Here is a 23144-nt window from a genome sequence, read left to right as displayed (position 1 = left end):
GTTAGGTATTGCTTGATTGAGCCTTGTGGACCAAGGTCAATCCTAATTCCTAGAGTGAATCCATTCTAGTGAAGCCTTAACCATAGCGTCTGAAAGTTCAGCCAAGTGCCAGAGATGTACCTCTCTTTTCAGTCAGAGCTTCAGTATTCAGGTGCTTTCTGGCTGTATGTGATTTAATAAGTTTGGTGTGATACAATGCCAGTTGAGCACAGGAAAATTGTTTTACTGTGAGAATGGCCAAGCACTGGAACAGATCGAGCACAGAGCCTGTGCAGGCTGCAGCAGTGGAGGTGCTCAGTCCCTGCTGGCTGTGGTTCTGGCAGCTTCTGTCGCTGACCCTGCTTGTGCTGGGGGTTTCACTAGAGGATCTCCAGGGCTGCAAGGCATCTCTCTTCCAGCCTCAGAGCTTCCCTGGTTCTCAGTGCCACTTACTTGACCAACTGTAATTTTGCTGTTACAAGTTCAGGTATTGTATTGCTACTACCAGAGTTTATAATCTCCCCAGCTGAGGCTGTCTGTAACTCAGACCTTTGTATTGCAGTTACTCTGACACTTGCAATGAAAAATGTCTATGAAGGTTTGCAGGTGACAGAAGACTGGCCTGATTGTATCATGACTTAAGCAATGTGAAAGCAAATTACTTCGGGGGAAGGAAAGATACCTTCTAACTGTTTTGGAACTGTATGTTTAATTGAATGACATCAGCTTTGGCCTTATTTACAATTAAAAAGTTAGTTTTAAAGATTTCTTGTTAGTAATGCGTTAGAGACAGGAAAGCTTTGAAAAATCATGTTCTTGTCTCCATCAGAGGTTTGGGTACAACTATACTAGCATTTAAGTTCATTTTTGAAGAGTGTTTGGTTGATAATGCAGGGTGCCTTGGAGTGCACAGACAGATTTCTTCTGGGTGGAACTGAGCTGAAAGATGCAGCAGTGCAGGTGTGCTCCAGCTGTTAATGCCTGAGCAGCCTGCAGGACCAGGCAGTAACTGTCTGAGTTACACAAATGTGTGTAGTGTGGGTAGTGGGTCCTCGGTGTCAGATCTTGTGTTCTGATGGAGATGGTGTCTTTTTCTCTATTTCCCTCTTCCCATTGTCCTGATGAAGGTATTCAGACTTCTGCTGTGGGTTGTTGTATTTGTTGGTCGTATAGGGGTACTGTTTGAAGTAGAAGATGTTCATCTACAGTCTGCTGGTTTAAAAGAACATCTGGTTTTAATTTTATTTATTTATTTTTAAAGTACTGTCTAGTTTTGTCTGCATACTAGTTCTTAATTCTGCAGTATATCTTTTGAAATGACAAGGTGAAAAATAATTTAACTTGAAGCAACTGTAAAGATGGTTTAAAAGCCTGTGGCCTTCAACTATTTTTAAAGTATAAACACAAAGATTTTAGACAAATTTGAGTTTGAGGCAGCTGGGAACTTGAAACCAAAACATTTTGCAAAAGCATGTTTGTAAACAAAGGGGGGGAGTTGAATAAAAAGCTGAAAAGTGCTGCTGCACTGCTGCCTTCCAGAGCCATTTGTAACCTAACTTTGTCTGAAGGTTGGTGGGATCCTGGACGTTTTAATTTGTTTGTTTTTAAAAATAATTGTAAAACGTTCTTCCAGGTTTTGACGATAGATGGAGCATTCTCTACCTACATGATCAAGGTGTCAGAGGGGAGAGTAAGTACAAGTAGAAGGAGATAGCACATCTCTTTCAGAGCAGTTTCACAGTGTAATTCAACATGGGTTTGCTGCTGAAAGGAGCAGCCCAGCTCTATGCACTGCCCATCGGTTTTCCACACCTCTCCTGTCACAGGTCACAGTGATCCTGTGAATGTGTAGCAGGTTGGATCTGATTGGAAACTGTTCTTGAGCATTTTATTTTGTCTGAGGTGATTTGACTCATTATGCACAGGGTAATCATTAGCTAGTGCAGTTGATGGGTTAAGCACAGGGGGACAGCAATTAGCTGCCAGACTGAATTAAGTGTGTTGTGTCTGGGTAGGTGAGGACACCGCACTTCATCTCTCCCCTTTTTCTTCTGTACTGTGTTCATTTGTCATAGCATTTCACATAATACAGACTTTGTTTATCGCAGTCTTTACTGGGATAAACTATCCCAGGCCCATTCTGGTTAAGGTTACAGAACTTGCTCTGAATTTAGGTGAGAAATTGTATTCTCACATGATAGTTTCTCAAGGTCACAAATCAAGTTCATGGCCAAACCAATAATAGTAGGACATCTCTTCTTTCATTCTTGTTCTAATTAGGCTAAACTGTGTTGAAATAGTTCTAGTCTGATGATGAAGCCATTTCCTTTGTATGTGCAAGCCTAAAAGGGCTAGGAAAATAGCATAGGGATGGTTGATTCATGGCAGAGGGAGACTGCTTTGCTTTGTTACTTCTGAGATGTTAGTAAGTTTTAGGCTCCTGTGTATTCTTTTAAAGCACGTTTTGAATGTTGTGATCTATTTATTGTGTCAGTTTGTGACAATATGCTAGAAAGAATAGAGATTTTGCTGTAGGAGGTTTTATGCAAACACAGGCAAAGCACTGTTGTAAATCACAGTTCCTTTGGGTTGAGGTGTAGTAACCCTAGTTCAGTTTAACCTGTTACTCCTTAATACAGGCTGATGCTACAAAACGCTGAATAATCCAGGGGAAAAGCAAGCTGAGGAGGGATTTTAGTATTAGACTGTGGATTCTTTTGCTGTGTCAGCATGAACATTTTTGTTCCAGTAATGATGCTTCTAGTCTAGTTAGGATAAGAGGCAGTAGTTGGTAGCTGATAGTGTTCCAAACTATTAGTCACAAAGACACATGCATAACGTTCTGAATGTTTTATGTTAAGAGCAAGGATATTATCACTTGTCTGTCAAACTTTCTTGTTTAATTTTCTAAAATGATTTTGCTGAAACAAGTTATTTAAAAATAGCAATTAAACTGAATGTTGGGAGTTAGTATTTACTGATGTGTTCAGAAGATAGTGGAGATGGTAACAGCAAGGGGATTGAGCTTCTGGCAAAAACTCAAAGGATACTTCAGACTCTAGAATGAGGCAGGAAGGCATTATTTCCTCTTGCTCTCAAAAGATAATTTCAAAAATAATGGGCAGATGAAAAGAAAGTGAGAAAGAGAGATGTCTATATCCTTTAACTGGGTTAACTTATGTAGGGGATAACGTAGCGCAGCAGTTTGAGAAACTGTATCTAATAGCAGATAAGGTATGATGACTCAGACGTTATCAGCTGGCAGATCTTTGGGAGCTGATAGTGTCCAGAAGGGAAGCAGCAGCAAACAGCTGGGAGTGGCAGCTTGTGATAACAGGGTCTGAGGGCATGGCTGTCCTTGGTCTTACTCAGGGTACCTGCAGCTAGGAAAAGCCACTTGTCTCAGGAGAGTGTGGACGCTATAGGTGGAAGAAATGAGTGTGAAATGAGCAACATAAAATGCAAGGGGATAGAAAGTATATGAATCATGGAGAAGTATGGCTTTATAACAAAAGCACAGAGCAAAATCGTTGCATTTTTACTGTAATGGGTGCGGATACGAGACTAATGATTCTTGGTGTCTGGAACTGCCTGGAGAAAATTCTCAGTATAATAACTCTTTACAAACTGCTTATAAATACTGGTACAAAGAGATAATGAAATGATCTTATTGTGCTTGGTTGTATTTGACAAAATATATGCAGAATGCATTATATATATATATATATATATACACATATGTAGTTGATTTAATATAAGCTTTGAGTAAGCATGTAGATCTGACATGTTCACCTAGCTTTAGATGTTTATCTCTTTATTAACCAGAGTCTTTAGTGCTTTTTTGTGTATCTGTCAAAAAGGCTTAAGTTTTTGTTGTTATGTTTTGTTTTTAATATAAGGTTTAATAAAACTGTATATTTTTTGTTTGCTTTGTAGCATAAAGTGTTCAGATCATAAGTAGCTTTGCCCTGTAGGTGTGTGTTGAGATTCAACATCACTTCTTTCAGGCTTGCTGAATTAGATGAGACCTATAGTAACTTCAAATTTTACTTTTATTTTCACAGTGAAAGCAAGTTGAATACATTGGTGCAGAAACTCCATGACTTCTTGGCTCACTCATCAGAGGAATCTGAGGACACAAACTCTCCTCCAGCATTATCTAAAACCAAAAGCACAGGTAAAATGGCGTTTTATGTTTTAAGTTTAAATGTGTATATGATTCTGAATATTGCTGTGATTTTATTGTATCACGCGTCACCAGGACAATTAAGCAAAATCCCAATGTGATTTAATTAAGTGGTTATATTTTGATAAATATATATCACCTTTGACACAATATTTCTTTCAGTTAAAGTTATGTTTTAAAATGTGAATAAAGCTAATTCTGCTGGTAATTTACCTTCTCTGAAACATGAGATGATGAACACTCGTGCATTTGCCTGTGGTGGGAGTTCCTGTTCACCTTTCCTGGATGTCTAAAGGCAGTCAGTATCTTGCTTCTTCTGCTGAAGTAAAGCTTTTGTGGTCCTTGTGGTTGGGGCAGAAGGCACCAAGATTGTGCTTTCATCATTATATGAAAAAAAAAAAAGCCTGTATTAATCTGGGAACATTCAGAAACAAAATAACTGAAAAAGCATGCAGGACTAGATCAAGTATGGCATTAGAAATATTTACTTAAAAGTTAAAAGCAAGTAACAAATTTTAAAAAGTTTGATTGCATTCATAAGAAGAAATTTTTCATAACAGTACCATATAGGATTTGTTTCCAAATTTAACTGGGACTGGGTACGGGTGCACAACTTTCCAGGCTCTGCTGTTTCAGGAGCTAAAAATTGTACTGAAATGATAGAGTACGGGAGAATGGGAGTGTGTTGGCTGTGGCATGGAGTTTATTTTTCAACTGTTGTCATAAGCAATAAACCTGTGTGTTTGCTGGTGTGCAGTTTTTCTTTTAATGTTTATCTTGAGAATGAACTGCCATGTGGTCCTGTCTGCCTTGTGTCAGCATCTGACTGAACTGTTAACGTAGGGAAAAGTATCACACAAATCATTTCTTAAACAGGATAAGAAAATGAACTGCTGTAGATGCTTGCATTTAAACTGAGGTTTTGCTACGTAGCATACTTTTTTGAGATTTTCCCCCCCTCCTTTATTCTGTATAGATACGAATTTGGCTACTTGTCTCAGACTTAAAATTTACTTGGAAACAGAGGTACACAGAGGTTTTGGAGCTGTTGGAGAGGGTCTGGAGAAGGGCCACAAAGGTGCTTAGAGGTCTGGAGCACCTCCCTTACAAAGACTGAGTGAGCTGGGCTTGTTTTGCCTGGAGAAGAGAAGACTGCAGGGTAACCTCATTGCAGCCTTCCAGTAGTTAAAACTTTTTACTTGAGTAGATAGTGATAGGACAAGGAGGAATGGTTTTAAACTCAGGGAGGGAACATTTAGATTGGATGTCAGGGAGAAGTTCTTTACGGAGTGGGTGGTGAGGTGCTGGCACAGGCTGCCCAGAGAGGCTGTGGGTGCTGTGTAGGTATTCAAGACCAGGTTGGATGGGGCCCTGGATCTGTATCTGGAGGCTGGTGGTTGTGTGGCAAGGAGCTTGGAACTTGATGGAGTCCCTTCCAACCCAAGCTGTTATATGCTTCTGTGATTCTACACTGATTAATTAGTAGAAGACATGCTTCATTATTGTTTTAGATATTTTATTAAAAAAATGGACGTGCTAATGTTGAAAAGTGAAGAATTAAACACTTAAATATTAGGAAATACTAGAGTTAACTGTGCAAACGTACTAACTAGCTTTTTGTGCATGTCCCTGGGAACTACCCTATTCATGCTATTTTTTTTTCTCTGCAGAGTGCTTTTTCAGTGTATAAATGATGACTGGGTCCAAATCGGATTTACATTTTAGTGGATCTCAGTTTTTTCCAGAATTTGGAGGATATATTATTAGGCGTTGTAAGGGGAGAGATGATGAAGGAGATGATTGTGTGGCTCAAAGGACCTGGAATGTGTCCATGACATACACACAGATCAAGTGATATATATAATGTATTGTCATTGAGCACTTCATCATGTGGAATTTAGCTTATTGTGATACACGTGGTAGGAGTGTTAAGTGAACTTGCACTGATAACCTTAATTCTGGCTTTTCTTAAATTTCGAGTACTTGATTTTACAGCTTTATGTTGTTTCTTCATCTTCTGTGCATTCATATCAGATGTCTCTCTCCTCTACATTGTGTGGGTGCCAGCAGGAGGATCACGAGCGTAGGATAGACTGTCTTCCTGCTCTTGTATCAAGTGAGCAGCCTCTGCCCAGGAGCAGCAGTCTCAGGGGAAATCCTGCTTTCTCATAGCCCTGGAGTGGATGGAGCATGTGCAGTTTGGTCAGCACTAGGAGCTGGGAGGGGATCTGGCATGCTCAGTCATTCTGTGGGGATGGTGAATGTACAGTCCAGTCACATACAGGAGCTGTGAGATGGAGGAGCATGCTCATTCAGTTGCTTTTGGGAATAGCGCATGTGCCTTCTGAAGGCAGAATCTGCAGAGGTTTGGTCTACCGAAGTCAAATCAATCCATACTGAGCACGTACAAACTGTGGTATTTTCCATAGATGTAGTAATGGATCAAGAATAAGGCACAAATAGAAGGTGGCCTGGGTCCCAGTCTCACTCTTCTGCCAGATTTCAGGTTCTCTCCTTGATATGGTGGAATGTCCAGAATATTCCAGAGAGGAGATTTCCCTTTTTTAAAGAAGTTTTTCATAAGGAAATGGCTGGATAATTTTTGCTAAATTTTATCCATACAATTCAATTTTGAGTCAAACACCCAGAGTTAAATTTTCTAGTAGTTTTTCTTTTTTTAAATGTAAAACAAAATTGTTTTTATCTTTTTCCCCAAGTGTAGTATGTCAGGAAATAGTAAGTTACAGTGCTAGCAGTCTTGTGTTATAATCACAAATGATGGTGATATTTATTCTGTAATTATACTGTCAGTTCACTTGCATGTTTCTCAGTAGTACATCTGTTAAAATACTATTTTTACACCTTTTGAGCAACTTCATGCAAATAGCATTAAACCACTGAACTAAAGACATTCCCTTCCGTCACCTGGGCTGGTGGATGGAGCAGGTATTCAGAAGATACCTGTCTTTAGGCTTTATGTTCCATGGCTATTTGGATCAAGAAATGGGAATTCTTTGTCATATCCTGATTTTTGTGTGTAGCTCCATAATCCCAGGTTTAACATTGTTTTTTTAATGTTAAAATGTATAAGAGAAATCCTTAAATAACTTCTTACAGGTTTAAAAAAAGCACTGTATTATCCATGCATGTACAGTTGTTTTCTCATGTCTTGAAATTCATTAGATGGTAGGCTCTCTTTCAGCCTGTCGTATGAAACTGAAAGTAATTCCAAAATGATTTCTGTAAAAGTTAAGCCAATAAATCAGTTTTATTTTGCTGTTGTACAAAAGTTGATTTGTGGAAGTCATGCAATATTTATTCCTGCTGATGAAGCGTAAGAAATGCTATGACATAGAATGTGAAGAACTGATAATATTCTTCAGTTTCAGTAGATCTTCCCCTTTCTTTCCACAGGTAAAGGTAGAGAACTTGAAAGAAGTCCAGCCTCAATGGAGAACAACAGAGAAGAGGTAGGAATAAAAACGCTTTTGAATTTTAGCTGTGACTAGTCCAGAAAGGCCAGTATGTTGGAAACATTGCTGTTTACCATGAATGCTTCAAGAATATGGTCAGAACTGTATGCAGCAAATGTCCTGTCTGCTGAGTAGAAATTTCAGCTTTCAAATGTACATTTAAAAATAAATTTAAAATTCGGAATGATTCTGTGATATAGACATGTGAACTATCTTATTTTTCCCTCATCTCTTCCTTTAGATTATTGAGATACTCAAATTTGTTTGTTACTCTGATGTACAATAATTCCTGTGTAAAATATTTCTTAACACACTCTATTTAGAAAGTTAGGTTGTATTTAATTCAAGAATGCAATTGCATTTTTGCTAAGAAATGCAAGATGTTAATTTGTTAGATTGAGTGTATTCTGAAGTGAGTTTTTCTTTGTAAATAAATTCAATCAGTATTCTTTTATCCTTAATTCTACTATTTGATGTGTTTATAAAGAGACTTTTTTGGGGAGGGAGGGGGCACTTGAAGCATTTAATCTCTTTGATTTTACTCTTAGATTGTATTACTCAGATAACAGTAGATGCTTAAATTGTAGATCTGTGTAAGCTACTGACACTCTTAAGCACTGTAAGGAATCCCAGTAACTTGTACTAAAGTTTAGAGTTTGGTGACACGTATTTAAAAGTCATTTTTATGTGAAACTCAGGGATTTAGTTGAAGTGAACTAGTTTGACCGCTGAAATTATGTCACTTTTTGTTAATGCTTTTGCTTTTTGTTTAATGTGTAAGAGATGGTCACTTCTGAGATGCATTGGTGGTGCTCAAGTCAATGCAATAAGAAGCTAGTTTTTTTGACAGGTGGCTTGATCACAAAACTTTCTTTTTTTCTTGTTTTTAGGGTGGTAGTTCTTCAGAAAGAGTCACATTCTTAGGATCATCACGCTCAAAAAGGTTGGTGTGGAGAACAAAAAGAAAGAAACTACCTTTAATCATCTGAAAGTATGGAAAAGTCTCTGTGCCATACGAGGTGCTGGTAGTATACACCATATGAGGTCCACTAAGTTAGCAGAGTTATAGTAAAACAAACATGTTGCACCACAAATGGTGCAGAAGGTTTTTCATGGTCAGAGATTGAGATCATAAGTCTTAATTTTTATTTAAAATTATCTTACACTTTATGACCGTTCAGAACAGATACCTAAACAATTACTACTTCTGCTCTTTCAACACATGGAATTATTTCAGTAATGTAAGTTGGGGCATGCAAAAAAAAGTTTTCTCTACCCTATTGTTGGTGGAGAAACAAAATGTGCTAAAAGTTGTTCTGTGCAGAAACTGTATCTCTGCATAATCTTTTTTTCCCTTTCATTAAAACATTGCAAAGTCTGGAGTTAACTGTTTACTAATTTGAAACTACAGAAGAAAATTTGTATGCGACCTAAATTGCATACAGCTTGTTCTAGTAAAATTCCTGCTCATTGGAATTGTGTCCTTTGTGCTTTTATTCATTTATTTATTTGTTTTTAATTTATCATCCTAGTATACTGTGTTGATAGGAGAGCTCTTCTAAGTGCCAGGCTTCAACAGCTTCCTTCTTAGTGTTCTTCACTCAGTGTTCTATGTCTCTTTTCATTTGTGTTGTTAACCAGGTTTGTTCATTGTATCCATGCCTGTTGGAATTTAATGACACTCTTCATTCTCTGTTACCTGTTCGGCTTGATTCTATATTTGCAAGTTTGGTTTTGTGTTTGACTTTTAACTTCTCCCTTCTGAATTCAGTCTCCAGCCTTTTTATTTAAAGCATTTCAGTAGTCTTTTTTTTTTTTATTTCACCTCCCGTCTTTTCTTGAGGGTGTTGTTACACTTGCACTTACTACACTGTCTGATACTGAAAAAACATTCTGTATTGACTTAAGTAGATTATATATTACCTTCAGACCACTGAAAATTATGCTTTACAGTTCGATATTTTTTTTCTGCCATGACATAGTGTGTTCATTCATGTTAAGAGGTTCAGTTCTGAATTATTTTTATTTGAGATTATGGCTGCCAGTTTTCATATTAAACAATCAGCTTCCTGATTTCTTTATGCACTTTCTGAATTTCCTTTGCAAGTGTCTTTTTGGCTGAGCTGTCATTTGCTAATATCTGTGTGTTCTCTTCGGGCTGCCTGTTAAAATTTGGACGTGTAAAATTTCTGAGCATACATCCAATTGGGTTTTATTCTGGCTTTTTTTTAATAAAAGTGTGACTTCTTATCTTTTTAAAAACACATCAAACCTTGATCTGGCCAAAAAAAAAAACAACCCAAACCACATAGCAGGCATGTGAAAAAAGAATCCTTTATTCATCTGTCTACTTAATTTTCTTGAGAGGGTGGAGTTCCATGTCCTAATAGGAAAATCACTTATTTGTTATAATGATGTAGAGCATTCCACTCCACGTTTTAAATTGATAAAACCACAGATTTCCCCAATTGGCATGATGTTCTACTTGCCAAGTTCCAGGCTTACCTGTATCACAATATATAATATTTGTCACGGTGTGGACTTTTTTCTCTCTGTGCAGGAAACCTACAGTTGTAACAAAGTATGTTGGATCAGATGATGAACAAATCTTAGATGAGACTGTAAATGAAGATAATTCAAATGAAAACTCAGAAAACGATGTTGATATGAAAAGCTTGCCAAAAGGTAGTTCATGTCCTTCTTTGTTTCTGAATTCAACAGGTAGAGAAGATTATAATGCAGCATAAATAATTAACTAGAGTGCACGTCTATTTGTAAAATACTTCTCTTAGATCCTGTTGGCTTTATATATAAACAGAAGAACATTCATGTGTGTTCCCCTCTCTCTCCTTGCAAATACTTGTAAGAGGAAATCCTGTTTGCAAGCACTTTCAAATTTGATGCCATCGTACTTAGAGGTGTCATATACCAGGATGGTATTAATTTCAAATGATGGCTTAATTTCAGATGCTTAAACCTTTGTGTAAAACCGACATGTAACAGAGAAAATATTTCTAAGTCTCAAACTCTGTAATTTGCAAAGCATGTTTGTTTTATTTGTTTTGTTCTTCTGTATTTGGAGTTTATTGAGAAATAGATCAATGAAAGTGGGACTAAATGTGGGGGAGAAGTCGTTATTTTTAAGCACCCTTTAAAATAGTCATTACTATAAACCTACATTCTATTGTCTTTAACTGTAGTGGGATTTTTATTAATCTTATCTGTTTCTTACCTCTGAAAGTGACAGAAAACATTGGAGAGACTGCTGCTGTTTACTCCGTGAGAAGCAGTCCTTACAGTATTTTTTTTCAGAATGTTAAATTATTTCCAGTGTCTTTATAACATAAGTGTTAAAACTGAACTCAGAGTAGGAAAGATGTTTTTTAGTTCATGTAATTTTGGTTAGTACTGTTCCTTGTTTATATAAAAATAGATTTTTCTGAATTTTATGGAAGAAAAAAGATTCTCTTGCTTTCTCTTTTATTACATACTGATAAGATGAGGGAAAGTGGATAGGAGAGGAAGTAGAGAGAGAGAAAGAGAAATTGCTTTAAGGCTTCCAATAGATTTAAGTGACCTAACCAAAGTCTTTTAGTTGTAGCAGTGCTGTGGAAATGCATTCCCAGCAGTATGATAATTCCCTTCTGCACATGTCACATCAGGGTAGAGAGCACAATGTTTACTTCTCATAGCTGGTTCAGTCTTTGATTTTTGTCCTACAACTGCAAAATGGCTGCAGTTTGAACTGTGTGGTGGTTGTTTTTTTGTTTTGCTTTTGGTTTTTTTGTTATTTATTTATTTATTTTTTGTGCTGTGAACACCTGTACATTCAAAACTTTGAGTATTAGTCAACAAATTGCACTTTTTTTTTTCAAGATACTATGTTGACATTTATTTAAAAAGGACTTTTGCACTTAATTTGGATGTGTAATGGTTTCCAATTTCTAAATGAAATTATTCTAGGTACAGTGGTTGTACAGCCTGAGCCAGTGCTGAATGAAGACAAAGATGATTTTAAGGGGCCTGAATTTAGAAGCAGAAATACCGTTAAAATGAAACCTGAAGCTCCCAAAAAGCGTGGAGGTAAATACAATTTAAAACATTTGTTGAAGTGCGTTTAAATTGCTGCTTATGACCACATTTGGTGCATCTAAAAATTGTTCATATTTCTAAGAAATTATCCTCAAAATACCTCCACTCTTCTGGCTTTTTGTTCATTAAAGTATAATAGCTGGCTGACATTAGCCTCCACTGCTGCCCCTGCAATGCAGCAGTGAAAGCTAAGATTAGTTCTCATTAAACCTCTTATTTTCAGTAGCTATAGGGTGCATCATTAGGGACTCCATATGGACCCTTCTTGCTTTGTATTCAGAACAGTTGCTTACTTGGAAGCAGATGTTACGAGTATTCTTTTTTTAAGGAATTACAATGGAATACCATTGGTAAGGGAGCACTCACCAACTCTTCAAGAAAATGATCATATTGCAACAGGAACACATACAGTCATAACTGCCTGTCAGTGATCTAACAAGAAAGCCCAAACCTCTGATGGAATTCAAAGGTTTTTTTGTTTTGTTTTGTTTTTTAAACTTACAGGAAATTCCCAATTTGTAGTGGTGTCCTTTTAAGGATTATCTTTAAAAAGCTCCTTTACCAGCTTGGTTTTGTGTAGCCTCTGCTAAAATTGAGGTGTTATATAGGTAGTGATGATGGTAGCAATTCCTCTTTCTCACACATATTTCCAAATGGAGGGAATTACTTGTAAACTTGCCAGTAATGAGTCTGTAGTTCATGTACCAACAGCAGTGCCCAGGATGTTCAGGTGAACAGCTCTTATACATGCTATTAATTCTTCTCATTGTGTCATTTGAGATACTCAACTCTCTTTTAAATTTGTTATAATGTCATAAGGGCTATTTCTCTATCTGTGGATGAATAGAAGTAAAATTCAGCTGTGAGGAAATGTGCTTGTGCATGTATAGGGGCTTGTGTTGACAGCAATTTTACAGCAGGTCCAACTGAAATCTTCAGGTTCTCTAATATTGCTTAGGACTGTTTTGCTTGAGCTTTGTGGTCTGTGTATGCATCCTCAGGACAATTCATATGACATGCACTCCCAGCTTTTATTTTTCCATTCCCAGGGAACTTGAGGGCACTTGATTGTGTATCTGGACTAGTTGGTTGTGCTAATGCCTTGCAGAAGGTCATGGTTTTGGAAAGAATATCAAAGTGTTTGCTTAGACATGCCTTTACTGAGATCAAGCTTAGCTGTATTTGTGTCACTGCTGGTAAATCCTTGTCTGACTGTTAAGCTCCTGTCTGCGTTCAGGAAATTGGGGTAGGTACTGCCTGTTACTGTGTTATCCACATTTCCAGAACAGTAAAGGTAGCCAGGAAAGGGTCCTGACTGCAGTCAGCCTCAAGAACAGCTGGATTAGAAATGTGTCCAAACAGTTTTGATTTGTGATACGCACAGGAAAGGTAGAGCAGATTGATTTATTCAACACTTGCCACGTGCAGTAGGTCTAGTTACATGAAGTGGCTCCCTGCCATTCCCTAGCTGCTGGAATGAGATCCATGGCCTGTGCTCATACAAGATTAAGCATTACTGATCAGATCAGGTAAGCATGGAGTCCTGGTTACTTGATACCCAGAATTCTATGCATAGTACAAGTAAATAAAGAATAAAATAGATTTAAAAAAAAAGCCAGTACATCTTTTCCTTTGCAGATTGCATCTTTTGCATTTTCGTTAGGACTTACAGGTCTAGTTTATATTAGAAATGTCAGTAATAATGGAACTGTTTCGCCTTTCTAGAATCTAAATGGCTTTATCCAGTACTGTAAGGCATTGTGCCAGTCCTTACTTCCAAGTTTCCTGTCTACAGAATGGTTATGATTGCCTCTTTACTAACAAACTCATAGTTAAAGATGTTTCTAAAGTAGTTTCTCAGGACTAATGAACTAGTTGTTACTTAATTTCTTTAGACCTTGATTTACGAAGGTTGGCCTCAGAAATAGCTTCTTTTTTCTAGTGCCATCTTGGCAGATTTTAGGAAGGAGGCAGTAGTATTTCCCCTCAAAGTTGTAGAGAAGTTGCAAGTGGCTTGGGACTTAACAAGAATTAGCTTGTTGCCCCTCAATTTCTTATATCCGTTTAAGGACTGTTATATTTATAAAAGTATGCGTAGACTTCTGTGCTACTTAATATAAAATAAGGTGGTATTCTTTTCTGAGCAGTACAATATGTTGTGTGTTAGTATTTGAGATTTGCCAAGAAGCATTTGGAACAGAGGCACTTTCAGCTTTTGAGGTTGTCAGGGGTGCTTTGCAGATCTACAATCTCTGCAGTGCATTCATGACTGCATGCACTGCATGTGAAAACAGCAAGCTCTGAATTCACAGTTTCAGACCTAGTATTTTCACTGCACTGTAACCGTGTTGTTAGCTCTCACTGGACTTTAGTTGATTTCAAATTGTATTTCAGTAGCAACTAGCTAGTTGCTTGCGTTATGTTTGCCTGTTTTCACTCAGTTCCTTAATATTTTGTAGTACTAGTACTTGGTTCTAATTCAGGGGAGGTTTTTTATTTTAATGTACAGTCTTTACTGAGGCTACAACCATTAAGTTAACTATTTGAGATAATTTCCTTGTGTTACTTATGGTATGTGACATCAAAGAGCAGGTTGCATTTAAGCAGGCCTGTGTCAAACTTCTGTCCTTTTGATCACCAAATAAATTACTGATAGTGTATGGATTTAGTTTATGAACTGTCTGAAATGATTTTCCTTTCCTTGGAAGCAAACTGTTGAAAAGTGTCTCAGTAGTACTAGTTAGTTGGCTTAGAAGACTGGCATGTAGCAAGCCTTCCAGTCCTGAATTCACCACCTTTGAAAGTGTACTGGGGGATTGACACCAAGAGATGCTTTCTTAACTAAATGTTGGTACAGCATCAGAGTAGTACACAAACTGGAGGAGTCAGCAACATGGTGAGAACGTACGTGTTACAGGAAAAATGTAACTTAAAAAATCAAAAAGGGAACAAAAAATGAGGAAGTGTATTTCAGATAGTATTTCCAAGCATTTAATTTGTATAATGGTTTTCCATATTTTTTGTTGAGAAACTAAAAACTATTTGTGAATCAGCATAATTAAAAACATTAATTAAAATGTTACTTTATTAATTAAGTTTTAAAGAGGAAAGATGTACAGAATATAAGGGTTAATTTGAAAGTTTTTTAATGAGAATCTGCATCATTAAGTGTATTCTCTGTAGATGACCAGTTAATCCCTATTAAACCTCTCAAATGAGAGAAACTTATTTGGTGCCAAGCGGTAGGAGTACAAAATCTAGAGGAAAGTTCTTTCAGTCTTTAAATGGTGAGTGATAGGTCTTAAAGAACCTAACAGGCCAAAGTACTTCAAGAAAGTGAAATAGATATATACAGGTTTTGTTTTAAGAAGACATCAAAATGAAAAAAAAAATAACGTGTGGTTTATAATCCTCTCTATAGAGGAAGGACTGCATGGAATTGTAAGCTGTACAGCTTGTGGGCAACAGGTGAACCATTTTCAAAAGGATTCAATCTATAGACATCCTACATTGAAAGTTCTTATTTGTAAGGTATGTGGTAAACAGTTCTACAGTTTGTGTTGTATGTTTTTGTTTGAAATGTCATATTAGTTGATTTGGGTGGGGTTTATGCGGGATTAGCTCTTGATTTTTGGTATACCAACCTTGAGTTTATAAACTTTTCAGTCATTAATTGCTATGTTTAAGGAAACTAAAAGATGAGAATGAAAAAGTAAATACAACTTACAAAAAACAGGAATATTAATTTTTATAGTCCAGTTTACGGTATAATAATTTTACAGTGTTAAGACTATACTATCAGTGAATTCTTGATGTTAAACAATCTTTCTAAAATTTTCGCCTACCTGTAATTTTATTGTAAGAATAAATTCGATTCTGGATCTCCTCATAAAGCACTATATGTAGAAGTGTTAGAGTAAGATGTGGAAAGGCAGCTTTAATCCATCTCAGTTTCAGTTTTAGATGGATCCAGGACTGATGATTCATGGCAACCTCCGTAATAATGGTCTGATCTATAGTCCTAAAGCAGCATCTGGTTCTTCAGTTACACAGTTTATAGTGGCTTCAGTTAGGTTCTAAGGTACCAGTAACGGAAGAGAGAAAAGGAACAGGGGAGGAAGGAAATGTCTCTACCTCCTGTTGTGGAAAACTAAATTTTCAAGGAGGTGTAGAGATAAGAATCTCTGTCTTTAGAGATTCTGTATTTATAGATAGCCTCAAAGGTACAGAGATGCAGATTTGTGTTACAGTGCACCAATAGCATTCTCCTATGTTCCCTTTTGTGTTTCTTCTGCACATCCTAGTTAATGTTACCTATTCAGCTGACATACCATCTCAGGCATATATAGTCTAATGTTCTGGCTCATCTCTTCTACTCATTCTATCTTGTTTCTGGCTACAAAACGTACTTAAAAAGATTAGCTTACCAAATGGCTGTTTTCAGTCTCCATTAGAGTCCTAATTCTTGTTCCCAGAATTGAAAATCCTTAATCATGTAACAGTACATGTTCATGTAATACATACAAGTATCTAGTTCATTTTTGAAATTCATTGAAGATGTTGGGTTCTGTAATGGCTTTTGATGGTTAAATCTGCAAGTTAATTATATCACATATTGTTTCCCACCATTTTTGTATATCTTTACTCAATTGAACATGACTGTGCGTTAATGTGAGAAAGTAATGGAAGTCCTTTACCTGCATGTTCGGTGTCTTCCATGTCTTCTTTCTCACTGTTTGGATAAACAGTTCTGTACTCCAGTCTTTCTTCAGAAACTGTTTTCCTTTGATTCCAAATACTCTTTCAAGGTTCTAAACATCAGCTTTTATTGTGGCCTTTTTTTTTTTTTTTGTATTTGATTGAATGAAAGTCTTAACATTCCATATAAAGAAACATCATCACTTTTAAGTTCAGAATTTCAGTCGCTCACATCTCTTCTGAATTCTGAGTTCGCTGGTTTATGGGATGTAAAGACAAAATTTATCTGGTAGCTTGTATTAATCCATATGCAAAGCAGAGCTTCAAGTTTGGGAGAATTTTCTTTACTGATGACTGGAAAAAAAGTTTAGTTCAAAGACTTTAGCAGCTGAAGCCACTCCTACTGCTAGAAGTGCATATTACTTTCCTACAGTTCCCAGTTTTTCAATGGCAATGCCTAGTTCTGTACCTGGAAATTGAATACTTGGATGTTAACAGCAGGATGAATTCTGAAGACATTTCTGTTTAAAACTTTATGGTATCACTAGCAAACATACAGAGCAGAGAGCTGAAAACTATATAGGATTATGTTGGGAGGTGTCGTTTTCTTTCTTACTGTGGTATTGATGTTCCTAGAAAACTGGCAGAAAACACTTTTGAGACTGAAGACTTTTAGTTGATGCTCTAGCATCTGCAGATATCAAACAGAATCTGTTAATTTTCAAAAAACATTAAGCCATCTAAATAAGTCATGATTTAAGACCTGCTATATCTAAGAAAAACGTTTTTTAGGTTAATAATGAACATTAAAAGATTAGAACACTGAGTACTTTTCCAGTGATGCTTCTTATGCTTCTAGTAGGTATTGAAATTCTATAAGTTACTGAAATCCACTTGAGGCATAATAAAAAATGGCTTGTTCTATTTCTTTATTTACAGACATGCTACAAGTATTACATGAGCGATGACATTAGCCGTGATTCAGATGGAATGGATGAACAGTGTAGGTGAGTGTATTGAAACTTATTAATAAGCACGCAGAGGTCTTCTGTTTTCTCTCTCGAGCCTAAATGAAATTGACAGATAAAGATCAATACAAAAGAGCTCAATCAGTAATTGTTTTTTATGAAAGATTGCTCAATCAGTAGGATTTGTGTAAATATTTTATTGTTATTTTAATTAATAGGAAAACATTATGTAAAGATATCTAGAAGTAAACACTTGCAAGCCATCAGATTTTTAAATCACATGCTACCATGCAAATATTTTAGTTCAAAGATGGGGGTAGAATCTGACATTCTAAACCTTGTGAGTCACAGTAACTAGTTCTCCAGTTGTATCTCCCACTTCTGAAGTACTGAAGTTCTTCCCTGTCCACCTGTCAAATATCTAAAAGTGTACGCCAGTCAGAATTCTGTAGTTTGTGCTGCCTGTGTGCTTGCTTATCAAGTCACTTTTCAGGTCTTCTTTGAAGACCATGGAAAATGTAGGTGATTTTTTTTTCCTTTGTGGATGCACAAGTAATACACCAATTAAAACTAGAAAGACTTAAGCTGATTATTTTGCTTGAAAACAAACTAAAACAAGTCTGATGCAGAACTTGGAAAACCAAGTTAAATTCCTTTCAGATCATTGCTGAAATTGTTTGTCTGTTACTGGCCTTTTCAGCTGTTTGATCTGTTAATCAAACACCTTAATATTCTGTCTCAATTCAGCTGAGTGCTTTTCAGTCATGCTTTTCATAATGTTTATCATCTGAATTTTTAAGAAGTAGATTCATCATCAGTGAAAAATAGGGAAATTTCTCGAACTTGTCACCTTGATTATAGGGAGATAAGACTTTTATATTTCTTATGTCTTGTTTCAGGTGGTGTGCTGAAGGTGGAAATCTGATTTGCTGTGACTTTTGCCATAATGCCTTCTGTAAAAAATGCATTTTGCGCAACCTGGGTCGAAAGGAGCTATCAACTATACTGGATGAAAATAACCAGTGGCACTGTTACAGCTGCCATCCAGAGCCTTTATTGGACTTGGTCACTGCGTGTGACAGCGTTTTTGAAAATTTAGAACAGTTACTACAGCAAAACAAAAAAAAGACCAAAGTTGAAAGTGAAAAAAGTAAAATATATGACAATACAGTCAAATTTTCTCCAAAGAGGAATAATTCAAACTGTAATGGTGAAGAAAAAAAACTAGATGATTCATATTCAGGTTCACTAACATATTCTTATAAAGCACTAATGGTGCCAAAAGACATGCTTAAGAAAACAAAAAAACTGGTTGAGACTACAGCAAATATGAATTCCAGCTTTGTGAGCTTTTTGAAAAAGGCTGCAGAAAATTCAGAAGTAAGCCCGGATGTGCAACTTCGTCAGCTAAGAGCTTTTAAATCTGTGCTGGGTGACATCAAAAAAGCTCATCTGGCACTAGAAGAAGGACTGAACATGGAGATTCAAGCTTTGGATGTTAAAATCAAAGAGAAAAATACCAAAGAGAAAAAAACTGATGTTAAATCAGAAAAAAACGAGGTGAAGAAAGATGAAGGAAAGGAAAATGTAGCATTAAAAGAGGATGACACTATAAAGAAGCAGAAAAAAGTTGTATCAGAACAACCTGACAATGAGCCAATGGATCAAGATGTTCCAACAAAAGAAAAAAAAGACAGCAAACGTACAAGTGAAGATAGAAGGTCTGGCACAAATGAAGAACCTCAGTATGAACCTAACAGTACAGAGGCTTTAGACATGGATATAGTGTCTGTTCCCTCATCTGTTCCTGAAGATATTTTTGAGACTCTAGAATCTGCTATGGAAATTCAGACTGCAGCAGATGAGCAAGGGAGTGGAAATACTGGAACAGATCATGAGAATCCAAATGTAAAATTGACCACTCCTTTGAAAGATACCAAAGGTGGAACTAAACTGAAAGCATCAGCTAAAGGAACAAAGGAATTGATTGTGAAATTGACTCCTGTATCCCTTTCAGAGTCTCCAGTTAAATCTGAAGATCAAGACAGTAGTCCAGAAAAGGGAAGTAAGCATGAAAGAACAGAAAACAGTGATACTGTGAAACAAGACAGTAATGCTGACAGTGAACGTTCCACAGAGAATGAAACTGTCTCACTTGCAGAGGAATCTGATCTCCGGAGATCACCCCGTGTGAAGACCACACCTCTGAGGCGCCAGACAGACGTTAATCCTTTAACATCAAATTCAGAAGAAGATAGCAATGACACAAGTAATGAAAAACGTAAGAGAAGATCATCAAAACAACCAAGGAGGAAAAAAGATAAAAGAAACTCTTCTGACAGTACAGTTGATGGTCCTAGACCTAATAAACTTTGTAAATCAAAAAAGCCGGCTGTGTTAGATAATAGTTCTGATTCTGATGAGATGCCAGCTGTTCTTAAAGAAGTAGCTATGATGAGTCGCAGTTCTTCAGATATTGACAGCAATAGCGAATTACCAGCTAAAGATCAGAAGACTTCAAATGTTCTGAAGGATCAACCAGGAATGGATGAGAATGGAAAACGAAAAAGAAAAAGTTCCAGTTCAGGTTCAGATTTAGATGCCAAAAGGGGAAAATCAGCTAAAAATTCTGCTTCTGCCAAAAAGAAACGACAGAACTATTCAGATTCCTCAAACTATGATTCTGAGTTAGAAAAGGAAATTAAACATTTGAGTAAAATTGAGTCTGCAAAAAAAGCTAAGAAGAAATACTCACGAAAAGAAGACAGTTACGATTCTTCTGAAGAAGAACAGAAGAAGAAAGTTGGTAAGAGAAAGGTAAATCTGAAGAAGCGAAGAGGTAAATCTTCTGAAGATGACACTGCTGAGAAGTCGTCTCCAGAGAAGGAGGTTAACCATTCATCTGAAGATAAAAAAGTTAGTGTGGGGTCACATGCTAAGGAAAAACTTAACAAAGACTTAAAAGAAAAAGCTTTAAAGGGTAACCTTGATGAGTCTTCTGATGTTGAGAAGTCTTTACTGGAGAAAGAAGAGAGTAGTCGTAAAGGCATTAAGCCAACTGAAGTTAAGAAAAACAAGGATTTTAAGAAGAAAAAGGCACAGGAAGATTCTTCTTCAGAGAGTACTGAGAAATATGCAAAGAAGGAACTTAGTTTTGATTCTTCAAAAGAGAAAATAAAGAATAAAAAAAGATCGGAAAACATAGAGAAGAAATCAGAGAATTTGAAACAGAAAAGCTTCAAGAAAGAACATGAAGATTCCTCTTCTGATGTTGAAAAGTCGTCCCCAGAGAAAGGAAGTTGTAATTCTTCTGAAAACGACAAGACTAAAAATGAAGGAGTGGTTAAAGAAAGGAAAAGGAGGAATTTAAGAGAGAGAGTATCTGAAAGAGTACAGAAGATTGATTTATCTTCTGATGCTGATAAATCTCCCCTGAAAGAGGAGAGTTCTTCTGAAGATGCTGTGCAAAGCAAAAAACGACCTCAAGTGAAGGAAAAGAAAAAAATAAGTCACAAAAAGAAAATTACCAAGAAAGAAAAGAATGAGTCGTCCTCTTCTGATGAGGAGTCTTATGAAGACAATAAGAAAAAGATTAAAAAAGGGTCAGTGAAAGACAATAAAAAGAGTAACTTGACAGAGAAAAAGAAAATGTCAAAAAAGGTTATTGTCTCTTCCTCGTCCTCATCTGATAAGGAAGAAAATGATGAGCAGAATTCAACAGGTGATGGAAGCAGCGATGAGCAGAAAATTATGCCAGTGACTGAAAATTTAATACTGTCTTCTGGTACAGGATTTTGTCAGTCATCAGGTGCGCAAAATAATTTTATTTACGCCTATTTTTAACCTTTAAATGGAGGATGTTTGTGAGATTTGGGTAATATTTTAATAATCCACAAGTGAAAATATCCATGCTGAGGTAATGATACAGTTAGAAGTTTGTAGCCAGTTAGGTTTTCAAATACTGATAAAGAAGTAGCCATGTCGCTCATCATTTCTGGAGTAAAAGATGGAGAGACCTAAGAAGCTATACTTCCAGTCTGTATTTCCAACAGACGTTCCCTTGCAGAATGGCTTTCAAAAGCCCATGTATTCTCTTTATCTGCTTCGGTACTCTTAGCAGAAGCTAGTTTTAAGTAGGTAGGTATCTAGAGAATTCAGATGAATTTACAGCATGTGGTTATGCAGTTAAGATGGCTCTAAAACTTGCGGCATTATAGTGTATGTTTTAGAAGTCATGTAGAGTGTGCCTCATTGGACCCTTGCAGTGTTAAAGCACCTGTTGTCAGTTAACAGAAATGCCATGACTTACTCTTTCTCATGGAAGGTCTATTTGTTATTACTACTCCTGTTTTTTCAAGATGAATTGCTCCTTCAACAATGCCCAATATCTTTAGGAAATTAAAAAAAAAAAAAAAAAAGATTTTCAGAACTACTGGATTTGGATGATTGAAATTAGGGAACTTAAAAAAGGGAGGGTAGTTTTCACGTTACCTGGACACTATAGGCATCTAAGAGCTGAATTTGCATGTAGAAAAATTATATTTTCTGTTGATTGCTGTGACAGGGAAGCTGTTTTCTGTTTGCTTGTTTGTAATGACGTTTCAGAAAGCTTTCTATAACAGACTTTATTGTAACTGTTGACTCAGATATCTCCTAGTCATTAGAGAAGTTTCAAGTGCAAATTAATTAAAAAAAAAAGTAATTATTTGCAAAGACAGCAGAAAGGATGGTGGTACATATTACTGCTTGGTGCAAAATGAGATGATTCTTGTGAGGACAGTAATTTCTAGGGAGAGGAGACAAACAGTACATACAACATCTTGTTGTCTCTTTTTCCTTCCAACTTGATGCCCACCCATATCTCCCTGGGCTTATCATACAGCTTTCTACTAAGTTTGTTCTTAAGATCCTACAGTGAAGTGGGTTTAGTTAACTCAATGGATGTATAATACTGAGATTTGCAAGTTTTTTTCTTGACTAAAATCATGCTTCTCCAATGGTGTCATTGCTAAGGGAGTTATGCAAAGAATTCTTTATGAAAGCAATAAATGGTTGTACTCTGACAATAACACATACAACAGTTGTCAGCATACTGGAGGATCAAGTAGAGAGATACCTGCACAAATGGGAGAAATAAGATTATGAGGTAAGATAATTGATAATAGAGTTAATCTGAGAGATGACTGGGTGATTTAGTCTGCAATGAGAGTGCTAAAGCTGGGGAATCTTAATTGCTGTCTTCTTAACTACCTGATGGGGTGAGAGAAGGCTGAGCCAGGTGTGCAGTGAAGGGGTAGGTACTGGATGGAAGTTGCAGCAAGGAGATTTCTGATCAGATAATCCTAGAATGGTTTATGTTGAGGATGGCCATTGCCTGGAACTGGTCTATGGAATCCCTGACCTTGGCGATACTCAGAACTTGACAAGGCCTAGTGAAGACTGATCTCACTGTGCAGTTAGCTCTGCTTTGAGGAGTTGGAGTAGATAATATTCAGTGGTCCCTTACAACCTTTTATGTTGACTGTTTCTATGAGAATGCAACTTTGATATATGGTTTTAAGTGGAAACAAACTTGCTCTTCTTTCAGTTCACTTGTGGTTTAATAGGCAAATAGGGGAGTCTCCTGTGTTTCAACAAGCTCAAGTTCTTAAGTGAGGCTTAGAATCGATTTTAACTAACAAGATGCTTCTTTTTACCTGGACTTGAGAGCAAAGAACTTCTGTGATCATCTTTTATACAGTTTTGTCA

General features: G+C 36.6%; 1 protein-coding gene across 3 annotated transcripts in view; it reads left to right on the top strand.

Annotated features, from left to right (window-relative positions):
• Positions 1-23144, top strand: part of ATRX (ATRX chromatin remodeler) — a 72700-nt gene that overhangs the window by 4458 nt on the left and 45098 nt on the right. For 2 of the 3 annotated variants that reach the window (XM_065729563.1, XM_065729562.1), the window contains exons 2-9: positions 4044-4156; positions 7580-7635; positions 8529-8581; positions 10199-10323; positions 11602-11721; positions 15152-15261; positions 17368-17435; positions 18296-21204. In XM_065729563.1, coding sequence (XP_065585635.1) covers positions 4044-4156; positions 7580-7635; positions 8529-8581; positions 10199-10323; positions 11602-11721; positions 15152-15261; positions 17368-17435; positions 18296-21204 — 3554 coding nt within the window. The remainder of the gene's footprint in view (positions 1-4043; positions 4157-7579; positions 7636-8528; positions 8582-10198; positions 10324-11601; positions 11722-15151; positions 15262-17367; positions 17436-18295; positions 21205-23144) is intronic. The other variant, XM_065729565.1, reaches the window with a different exon arrangement.

Source organism: Cyrtonyx montezumae, unplaced genomic scaffold (assembly GCF_038088225.1).
Source record: "Cyrtonyx montezumae isolate F1298 unplaced genomic scaffold, pur_monq_1.0 scaffold_11, whole genome shotgun sequence".
NCBI classification, from domain to species: domain Eukaryota; kingdom Metazoa; phylum Chordata; class Aves; order Galliformes; family Odontophoridae; genus Cyrtonyx; species Cyrtonyx montezumae.
The sequence above is the reverse complement of the archived record's forward strand: the minus strand, read 5'-3'. Positions and strand labels throughout refer to the sequence as shown.